Here is an 11,379-nt window from a genome sequence, read left to right on the forward strand (position 1 = left end):
TTTTACTTTGAGTAACATACTCTGAAAAGAGCAGACACAGTCTGGAAGGAACCGCCCTTCTTCTTTCCACCACCCTTTTTGCCACCAGCTGCATCTGCTTTTAAAGACAAAGTGACAGCAAAGAAAGACCAATTTGAATCACATTTCTCACTATCTTTTACCATTAATACTGGATACTCTGCTCACTTTTATTTCCTACCATCAGATGAAGCATGGGTTGCATACAGCATGGACAGCAGTTTGTTTGCAGACTTCTGGTAGAGCTGAACAACTGAGTCATTCAGGGGGTCCTTGTTCTTGTCCAGCCAGCCAGTGATATTGTAGTCCACTGTACCAGCATAGTGAACTAGGGAGAAGTGAGCCTCAGCCTTGCCCTTGGCAGGTTTTGGCTTTTCAAAGGCCTTGGTCTTGCCAAGATGCTGATCATGCAGCTTGTTCTTGAAAGAAGTGTCTGTAGCCTTGGGGAACATGCATTCCTCTTCCAGGATGGAGAAGATGCCCATTGGCTGAGATTTAAAAAAGGAAAAATGTCATATTAAAAAGAATCAACAATTTAGTATGCACTCAGAAAACAGGTTGATCTTCTATCTGACAGATTTGTCTTACCTTCTCAATAAGCTCAATGCAGGCAGCCAAGTCCATACCGAAGTCAATGAACTCCCAATCAATGCCTTCTTTCTTGTACTCTTCTTGCTCCAGCACAAACATGTGATGGTTGAAAAACTGTTGCAGTTTCTCATTGGTGAAGTTGATGCAGAGTTGCTCCAAGCTGTTGAACTGAAATTTTGGAAATATAATCAGTCCCATGAAAAAAAAAAAAAATTGATGACATGCAATACACCTGAAATGTTCTTCAAATTACTCACATCAAAGATCTCAAATCCAGCAATATCCAACACTCCAATGAAGAACTGTCTTGGCTGCCTTGTGTCCAACATCTCATTGATACGGATGACCATCCACAAGAACATTTTCTCGTAGACAGACTTGCACAGAGCACTGACAGCATTGTTGACCTAGAAATAAGAGTTATAGTGTGGGAATTTCTAATATTTTCATATCGAAATGCAAATATGTCCTTCATCTTTCCAAACAAATTTCCTTTTTATTACCTGTGGCACAGTCTGACCTTTGGTGACCATCTCGTTTCCAACTTTGACTCTTGGGTAGCACAGACATTTCAGCATATCGGCTGAGTTCAGGCCCATGAGGTAGGCGATTTTATCAGCCTCTGATTGAAAGAAAAAAGTTTTGCATTAATGTGAACCAAGACAATTAACGGTAACATTACTAAAATCACCACTGAAAACAAAAATGTATGTCATATTGTGTGTTGTGTTTGTTAGCAATTACTGGCAGTTCATTTCTCACTCTCTCTGTACTGTTTGTCTGTTTGGCTTTTGGTTAGTTTCCAGCTTATTACTTTTTAATCTTCATTCATGTAATTTGTCTGTTTGGAATATGTTCGTGCTGATTGCCAAGCTAATTATAATAACACTATTATTACAATTACCCTCAGTTCCATCAGGTTCACCCTGCTCCTCGCGCTGCTTTTGCTTGAATTTCATGTTTCCATGATGCATCACAGCACCAGTCAGCTTGTAGATGGCCACTTTCTCTTCACCAGTGAAGCCCAAGATGTCAATAGCTGTCTGTAATTCAAGCAAAGCAAATCCTTTTCGAACATCTATTATTCTGACATTCATCTGCTTTTATTCTACAAATTACTATCAACTTACATCAGTTGCAATGAACTCCTCCACATCATTGATGCTTTTGACAGTGATTTCACCCTGACTGATCATATGGTAGTCATAGGGGTTGGTAGTGATCAGAAGAGCCTCTAGAGGAAAACAATAGAAATACATAGTATTGGTTAGTCTTGTTATTAGTATTGTTTATATTTCTATTTAAAATCCATGTAACATACCCAGGAGCTCAGGCTTATGGCCAGTCATCAGCTGATAGAAGATATGGTAGCTCCTCTCAGCAGACAACTGGAAGGTGACACGGGACTTCTCCAGCAGATCTGTCAGAATTGATCATGAATGTGCATCAAACAATGCAGTGCAGTACATTGCTATACTACTAATGTTGTCAATGTTGCCAACTACAAAAGAAAAAATAACTAAAACTTACATGTCTCAATATCAGCTGAAGCCAACTTGCCAGAAGTGCCAAAGTGGATTCTGATGAATTTACCCTAGACATTTACCAGAAAAGGTCAGTTTGAGTATAAGAAACAATATGCATAAGGAAGTCATGTGAAGGTCCAAAATATTAGTACTTACAAAACGAGAGGAGTTGTCATTCCTCACTGTTTTTGCATTACCATAGGCCTCTAGCAGAGGGTTGGCTGCAATGATTTGATCTTCCAGCGAACCCTACATAGAGAAATTATGAGCCAGTATAAAAATGTGTAACAACAATCAACTGTGGCAAAGATTAGCGGACAAGCAAATTTACCTGTATTTTGCTACCCTCTTTCTTGCCAGGTCCAGCCACTGCAATTGTTGCAAAGTACTGGATGACACGCTTGGTGTTGACAGTCTTTCCTGCACCAGATTCTCCACTGGGGAATGAAAGAAAAAAGAAAAAGATTTACTTACCTAGCAAGATAGTCATGAAGTTTCTAAAATATTGTCTTGACAAGTTCTGTTATACTCACGTAATAAGGACAGACTGGTTCTCACGATCTGAAATACAAGCATTTACACTCAAGTTAACCTCTAGATGAAATTCTTCTCTGTCCTATCCACTACAATTCTGTGGTAACTTGGATCTTACCAGTGAGCATGAACTGATAAGCATTATCAGAGATGGAGAAGATGTGGGGTGGAGCCTCAATCCTCTTCTTGCCTCTGTATGCTCCGACAACTTGAGTATCGTACACAGGAAGCCACTTGTAGGGGTTCACAACGACACAGAACAGGCCAGAGTAGGTCTGTAGTGCCAAAGAGAATCATTATCACATTTGATGCAGATGCTTTACAGATACAAACACATTATATGAAAAGATCGAAGCTTACGTAGATCATCCACGATGAAAAGCGCTCTTTGAGGTTATATAGCACAGCAGGCTCATTGAGGTGGGTCATCATAGCCATGTCTTCAATTTTATCGTACTTGGGGGGGTTCATTGGATGGATGTCATCCTCTTTTACAGTGTTAGTCTGAATACAAAATACAATAAAGAAAATAAATGTGATTAAATATTAACTAAGACATAGAATTAAATCATATATGGTAGTTTAATAAACTAATCTCATTCTCTTTTGCTGAAAGAGTCTATGAAGTATAACTATTATTAAAATATTTTAGAGAACCTTGATTAGTTTGCTTGTTAATCCTGTAGTCATTTGAGTTTCATTTTAGCATTATTACACTTACCTTTCCTGTAAATGTCTCAACTGTGGCTTTGCCACCTTCTCTCTTTACGAGTTTTCCCTTGAGGTACATTTCATCAGGATCAGTCACATAGTAGGCAGTTTTGGCATCAAAAGGAGCGGTTTGTGCCTCAATCCTCTCCTTCTCTGGCTTCCGGAGGTAGATGGCTGCTGGGCCATAGGCCTCCATTTCTGCGTCTGTGCTCATGGTGGCACTTTAGGGGAGACTGAAAATAAGAATGAGAAGGCCTATCAGGTGAGATGTGTCTTGAAATTGTAGATATTTCCTGAATAGACTAATTTACCTGCTTTGGTCCCAACAGAAGATGGAATACAGTCAGGCCTGTTCTTTTGATCCTATCAATAAATGGTCACACATGAGCACATAAATCAATATATTCATATAAATATCGACTGGTATCACATGTGTGGATAACACACCCAGCGGAAATAAATGTTTTAAAATAATTATTAAATGATGCTTATAAGCGCTGTTTCAAATACACAATCAATCAATTACTCAGTTTCACAATACTAATTACAATTAATGTATGTACTTACCTGAGTTGTAAGCCTACTAGCTATCAACTGAATCCAAGCAGCCTCTTTTATAGAGAGAGGACTGTCTCCTGAGTTGGTGTGCCCTGCTCAGTTTGGTCATGCATTCTTGTCATGTTGTCCTAATCCTGTGACACTGACATTCACAATGATTGATATTGCCTTGTTGCAGTAGGTTTCCCTCTGTGCGCGAACTGAATGGTAAAATAGAATATTGATAAATTATCTGCTTACGTAAACAGTGACTTTATGTTACATATGTTTGTTAACATATATGAGATGTTCTAACTATATGCTTCTATTAATACATATGCATACAATAAAGAGCAGGATGCTGCTGGTGTTGTTAAATTTTAATATATTATTTGAATAATCAAGTGATATAATATGAATTTGAACATTATATAATTAATTGATACAGATTATATGGTTGGTACTGACTAGGAACACTGGTTTTAAAATGATGATACTTACATTAATTAATATTGGAGAGGTTCAGAATGACATTCTCAAACATCTTTTATGATGACACCCATTATTATTAATCAGGGAAAAAATTATTAAATAAACACATTATTATTATTATTATTATTATTATTATTATTATTATTATTATTATTATTATTATGCATTATTTTTTCAGCTTTGGAGAAGCACTCAAATGTCACTGGTGTAGAGTTGCAGGACATTTAGTTGTCACACATTCGGTTCCAGTAAAACCATTGAGAGACATTGCATTCAGGGTCAAAGATATACAATTACTTAAGTATTGTGGGACTTATGACTGATATTTCCCTCTGTCTTAAAATTTATGATTTTATTATTACTATTTATTTATTTTGACAATTTTATTATTTCACAATGGTGTATGTCATTAAGTATCACCTAGTAATGTGTAATGTAGAACTGAAGCGTTTGTGTGCGAAAAAATGCTTTTCAATAACAGACAGATCTGTCACCTACTTGTTTCAATATCTTCAATGATCTTTAGTGTAAGTAATAATAATCTTCCTGGAGTATGTAATGGCAGGCACAGGCTGTGGTTTTGGAGAAGCATATAAATGTCACTGGTATACAGTTGCAGGACAAACACACATCTCAGATGTCTGAAATAAAATTGAGGCTGAGCGCCATTCCATAAAAGCTGAGGAGGCATTACATATCGCCTTGGAATGGAGCAGATGAACAGTTGCCATGTAGGCTGGGATAAGACCCAAAATAAGTACAGTGCCAATAAACAAGATGTTAGAGATTCCAGAACTGTAATACTACCATGAATCAAAAGTGTATCCAGGATCAGTGTAACATTAAAGTTGAATGTATAATAAGCATGAAAAAATAAATAGATTTTGACTTCTTCCCAATGACTTTGAAGAATGTTTTAATCTGGATTGTTGAGTGAATTTGTGTTAATGCCCTTTTATATTTACCTAACCTTCTATCTTCAAAAAAGGAGATGACCTTGGGGAATGTCACCCATGTGATCTAAACAGGTAGGTGGGCTATTGTGCACATGTGTTGCACAAAAGCTATTCAAGTCTTCAGTTTTTTTCAGCTAACCTGAATAGCATGTGTCAAACATGATATTCAAATAAGGTCAGAGGTCTTCAGTCGTTTTTTTAGTCAGCTTGTTTGATGAAAGCCTTGGTGTGCTTGTGCTATTTTTGCACAACAGAAGGAGAGGATTTTGTTTTGTACTATTTCTCAGCCTTCATGTATCATACGAGCTTGTCATTACATTTAGCAAATAGTTTTTTTCTAAGGCTAAAAGTGTGCTACAGGTGATATGTATGGTTATGTACTGTGTCACCTTGAATAAAGAGCATACTGTCCACACAGGGCCCGTTAGTGTACTGTGGTGAGTAAATGCACCAACGGATTTGAGTTGAATTGAAACCCTTTTGTAGTAGTCAATTTAACCACAACTTAATCCCACACTGTGTTTGCCTTTTAATTTGTACATTTGTACCCGAAAAGAAAAATCTAGGATACATTAATGTCTATGTTAATGTTGGGCTTCAGGATGATACAGTAGTTATAGAATTATTAAAATGGAAAGGACAGAATTATATAATTTGTCAATTATTAATTAAAAATAATTTAACCATGCAGTGTTGATTCAGTTAAACCACTATGACTGCCACCATGATGGTGCTATATTGAGCTTTACTTTCTGGGATACCTTCAGCTTCCCTGTAATTACAGTGCCTACATATTCATGACTGCACAATTTGTGTTGCAAATAAGATGTTATACATCACTCACTGCATATTGTTTTTCTAATACAGCTAAAATTAAAATTCAGCATGTACAGATTACAGAGTGCATTTGAGGTTTTGGGGTGTTTTTACTGTAATGAATAAAAGCCCAAACTTATTTTGCATTATGTGGTATTGCGGCAAGTGAAAGGACCAGCACTAGAAGGTGGACTCAAATGGGGACAGATTGTTCCAACTGACCTTCTCCTTTGTATGTCCTTGAGTCACGTAGATTCTTATAGATGAGCCTCTGCACTAAGCTCTTGAACTGAAATATAACATGCCAAATAGGCCTGGCAAGGAGGAGCCTGCGAAGGTATAAAATATGTGTGTCTCCTCCATGACTGGGTAGTAACACTGAGCAAACCAAAGGTGGTGTGGGTTAAGCTCTGTATCTTTCATTGTTTGATTTAGTTTTCTTTGTTTAATGCTTTCAGAATTAAGAGCACAGACAGGACAGGGGATGATATCCAGTGTATTTATTTTTTAAGGTTGAGTTTTCAGGATTTATGCAGCTGACAACTGGCTTGACAGTCTAACATGAAATGCAATAATTTGTGAAGAAATAACGAATTACATGGAGGAAAAAGAAAGTTGGAGGAGGTGAGCCTAACAGTAAAGTTTACACTATGTGCTTCAGCAAAATATATTGCGCAAGACCATTCATGACCTGGCATGTTGTCACCAAAGCTTACTTAACATTCAAATAATCTTGATTGTTGTATTTGGATTTATGTAAGCACAGTTGCTTGAATATATATTTGTAAATCATAAATAATTGAGTTTGCTGCCTATAAATACTTTGATCAGAACCATGTCTGGCATAAATTGAAGCAGCTCTAACTAAAATACTGTCTTACAACTGTGTTATGATTGAGACATGAGACAATATTAAATCTTTATTTTTAAACATATCACTCATCAGTCATTCATTAAAGAAACACAGACAGCTGTGTTGAGTGGTTATATGATACTTCTTTGTCATTCCAAACAAAGGGAATTGTTTCAAATGCCTTTGTGGCCACTCCTAAAAATATCCTGCTACACAAATGGACAACCAGTTAGTGTGCAGTGCCACCATAAATAGCTTCTGCCCCAAGGTCCAACAACACCTGTGCTTCCCAGGCAGACTGCAAGGGTTTGGTGTCACAAAAAAGAGTTCCTCCGCAACTGTCAATTGATTCTCCCTGGTTATAACATCATGTAAGCTATTCTATACAGTATATAGTTACATTCATATTCTTCAAATGTTGTATTATAGAAGCCACCCTAACTCTGCTAAATATATAAATAACTTCACTTAACTTTAAAGAATGTATCGTGTAAATGAAAATAATGATTATATCAAATGTGAGGATGCACTTGTTTACATCTTGCTGTACAAATACGCTTTTCTGTCCCAATGAACAATCCTGTAGATTTTGTTTCTTTAATCACTCACAGAAATCTTTTTTTATGGTTAGAACCCTCAGAAAAACCCCTTGTAATAACCCCTGAATAATCCTGGGAGATGCTTCTCCCTCACACTAAATCTTTTTCCATATTTTAGTAATTGTGCTGCTGGTGCATTAAGTTTGGCTGAATGAAAAAAAGAAAGAAAAGCCACTGTACAGTCAAGAAAATCGTTAATTAATTTGTACATATCAGAACATGTTGTTAATATATTATGAACTGTTATAAGTTGTCCACCAGATGTTGTCTCTCACTCAGCATTCTCAGACTTAAGGCCTAAATTAATCATTAGTGGTGTCAGTCAACACTGATGTGTCTTTCAAGACTGTGTTATGTATGAATGGGCCCTGCTGGCAAGACTAGTCATACATTTAGAGTGCTATTAGTGCTATTAGGATTCCTATTAATTTATACTGACTGTGACCTCTCTGAACACTCTGGACACTTCAGCCAACAAGTAGCTGCAGGAGAGTACTTGAATTCCTCCAATGGTTTTGAGTTTATATTAAGCCAATTGTCATTCCATAACAGTGTGTGTCTCACTGTTACAAATGTCATTGACTCACTGTTAAGTCCTACCATAATTTCAGATAGCAACTTGTCGGTGGTTTCATTTTTACATTCCTTTAAGTGATTTGTGTTAGCTGGATTTACAGATTGCTTCAGTCCATATGAACTATTTGTACTTTAAGTAGCCACGGTCTAAAATCTAGCTGAAAGCCCACTTTATTTGGATTTTTTTTTTTTTCCTTGAGAAATTCATTTGTATGGCTCTCAAACTTTATAATGAATAATCGTCATACGCCATCAATAAGTTCTGTATGTCACCCAAGTTGCTAGATGGCCTATGAAACACAATCTACATGCACAATGCACACACTACATACAATTTCAACCCATCTTAGCAAGGCAAGCCTGATTTTCCCAGTATCATTAGTGTTGTGTGTGAATTGTCATGAATGAATGAGATCATTTAAATTGTATTTTAGGTTTTTTTGTTTTACATTTGTTTTACATGTGTTCCTTCTTGGCCAATTAATTTACAGAAATACATTTGAGTGAATTGGTGGATGAATGAATGATATGAGAAATATGAAATGACTGGACTGGCCTATGTAGACTGAAAGAAAAAAGGACCAGTGTTAAACCCAGGATGGAAACCCAAAGGCATAAAAGGTAGCAATTACTAACAACAGCAATTCATTTCAATTACACCAATCTATTTTGCCCATTTCAGAAAAATATGCTCATGTTTTGGCCACCTGATGTAGGCCATGAGGCCGAAACGTTAGCATATTCATCCTGGGTTTTGGTTTAGCACCACAAACAAAATACTGGGAAGGTGCATCCTCCCTGAGATCTAACTACAAATAACAAATGTAGTAATACCACCCAAAATAATAAACAGAAGGAATATATTTTTGAGCAAGTGTGTGCACAAGAAAATTAAACAAATTTTATAGAAGCTGGATAATATATTCCAATTTCTTTATTAAAATGGTCATATTCTGGCCTTGGAAGAGAGTTATATTGTTGACAATAGATGAAAATAAAACATTTTTTATGGACGTAAACTGCCCTTATACACATTAGACTCTGACGGAGCCTACCTGCCTGCATGGCTCAGCTGAATCTCCATCTCATTCAAGTCTCCCTCCATCTTCTTCTTGACTCTCAGGGTATCCTTCCTGCTCCTGGCCTTAGCTATGAATGCCTTCAAACGAACTCCTCTTGCAATCTGCATGAAGAAATATCAGTCGAGCAAATTCTGATTTGCTGAAAGTCAGATTGCATTCAGATTTTCAAATGGCATTACTATATTATATCATTATTAGCCTTTGACCTGAATATATCATTTTATCATTCATTTATTCATCAGTATTTTGCGAGTTGTAATGTTGTCAATGTCAGCCAATAGAATGAAAAAGATACCTTTCCAGCATCATGGCTCTTGGCTCTCAGCTTGTTGACCTGGGACCCAGCAATGTTAACACGGTCCTGAGCTTCCTTCATGCTGGACCTTCCTGACCCTGGACATGTGAGTGTTCGCAATAGTCATGGCTTTTTATTAGGAATAACAAATAAAATTGGACTGTGAGGTATTACGATGAAACCTAGCACCGGTTTTTACAGCCAGCCTCAATATTGTGGGGAGCAAGAGTATGTTCTCATATACAGAAACACACACACGAACACAACCGATTTCATTGCAATAGCTCGGTATTGTAATAGGAAGCGCAGCCAGACCAATAGACTGCATATTTTTTTGTGTCAATGTATGCATCACTTGCCTATTTAAATATTTACCCTGATAATATTCACATTACATCACCATCACCTCAACACACTTTTCATTTTTTTTAAATTAAAGTGAAATATTTCCCATTGTCTAATCTTATGCCTTATGCCTTCTTAAGCATGTTTCATTCGATATGTGACTACAACCATTTCTGACAAAATAAATTCCAGTTGGTACCATTCAAACACCAGCTAAAAATAGGTACATCATGTGTGATATTTTACAATCACCACTGATCAAGCACATATAATGCAACTGACAACATGGTGTGTTTAAATATCAGCTGACGTCAGCTTATCAATGCAACCAAAGTTGATCCTGATGAATTCACCCTACATAGCCAGATCACTGTTAGCATTATATTTTACAAGAAAGCTATTAATAAAAGTTGAAAATGTGTTGATCTGATCACTTACAAAACTTGGCATTACCATAGGCTTCTGCAGAGGTTTGGCCTCAAGGATTTGGGCCTTCAAGAATGAGAAGTTTGTAGTTACATAAGTTAAACCTCCAAAAAAAAACTGTCCTCTAACTTAAAATTTTGTCTCAAATAACCAGATTTACCTGCATTTTGCCAGTTGTTGCCTGCTTGATATGGATGGATATTTAACATAACAATTTATGTTTTACTAACATTATTAGGACAGACTGGTTCTCATGATCTTGAGTACAAATATACACACATCATGTGTGTTAAAGTTGCTGCAGTGAGCTTATTTAAGGTGAAGTCTTCCACTTAAAATTAACAAACTTCAGTAGTAGTTCTGATCTTACCAGTGAGCATGAACTGAAAGGCATTGTCAGAGATGGAGAAGATGTGTAATATTGTGTCAATCCTCTTCTTGCCTTTGTATACTGTTACACATACAGCATCATACATCGGAGCCACTTGAAGGGATTCACAACAACAAAGAGTAGGTCATATCATATTTTTATTACATAACATACACTTTGAAGCGTTGTAAAAACTTACATAGAGCATCTATGATACCATTTGCTCTTTGAGTTAATACTGCACAGTTGGGTCTTCGAGGTGTGTCATCATAGCCATGTCCTCCATCTATCTTATCGAACTTTGCGAGGTTACTTGGATGGATGTAATCTTCTTCTGATTTTAAATAATTACCTAGAAATTATTTTATGGAAATATTTAGCAGATGGATGTTAAGAAGAATGGAGTGACAAAAACAAAAGAATACAAAATAAAACAAATTTTGACCTACCTTTTGCCCCCCTCTCTCAAATGTGAATGTCCCATGCTCCCATGCTGTATGAGTTTACACTTTAGAACAAAGTCACAAAGATGGTGGTTTTGGCACCTAATGGGGTTCTCTGAGCCTTAATCCTCTCCTTTTTGATTTAATGATACAAAAGCAATTATAATCATCAACTGTAAGAGCCACAATGTAATTGATAAACCACCTTG

The 11,379-nt window shown here is 36.6% G+C and overlaps 1 protein-coding gene across 5 annotated transcripts in view; it reads right to left on the reverse strand.

Annotated features, from left to right (window-relative positions):
* LOC127357082 (myosin heavy chain, fast skeletal muscle-like) overlaps positions 1-11,379 on the reverse strand; it is a 31,432-nt gene that overhangs the window by 7,196 nt on the left and 12,857 nt on the right. Inside the window, exons 1-17 of one of the 5 annotated variants that reach the window (XM_051389250.1) lie at positions 3,948-3,971; positions 3,692-3,743; positions 3,391-3,613; positions 3,030-3,173; positions 2,788-2,944; positions 2,669-2,696; positions 2,467-2,572; positions 2,292-2,384; positions 2,140-2,203; positions 1,931-2,029; positions 1,740-1,843; positions 1,514-1,652; positions 1,113-1,231; positions 867-1,016; positions 607-777; positions 200-506; positions 21-94 (exon numbers count right to left, since the gene is read on the reverse strand). In XM_051389250.1, the coding sequence (XP_051245210.1) occupies positions 21-94; positions 200-506; positions 607-777; positions 867-1,016; positions 1,113-1,231; positions 1,514-1,652; positions 1,740-1,843; positions 1,931-2,029; positions 2,140-2,203; positions 2,292-2,384; positions 2,467-2,572; positions 2,669-2,696; positions 2,788-2,944; positions 3,030-3,173; positions 3,391-3,594 (1,959 nt within the window). In that variant the 5' untranslated portion in view covers positions 3,595-3,613; positions 3,692-3,743; positions 3,948-3,971. Of the gene's footprint in view, positions 1-20; positions 98-199; positions 507-606; positions 778-866; positions 1,017-1,112; positions 1,232-1,513; positions 1,653-1,739; positions 1,844-1,930; positions 2,030-2,139; positions 2,204-2,291; positions 2,385-2,466; positions 2,573-2,668; positions 2,697-2,787; positions 2,945-3,029; positions 3,174-3,390; positions 3,614-3,691; positions 3,744-3,947; positions 3,972-10,727; positions 10,739-11,379 lie in introns of those variants that run through there. The other 4 variants (XM_051389249.1, XM_051389252.1, XM_051389253.1 and 1 more) reach the window with 4 other exon arrangements.

The sequence above is a fragment of the Dicentrarchus labrax genome, unplaced genomic scaffold, assembly GCF_905237075.1.
Source record: "Dicentrarchus labrax unplaced genomic scaffold, dlabrax2021, whole genome shotgun sequence".
NCBI lineage: Eukaryota > Metazoa > Chordata > Actinopteri > Moronidae > Dicentrarchus > Dicentrarchus labrax.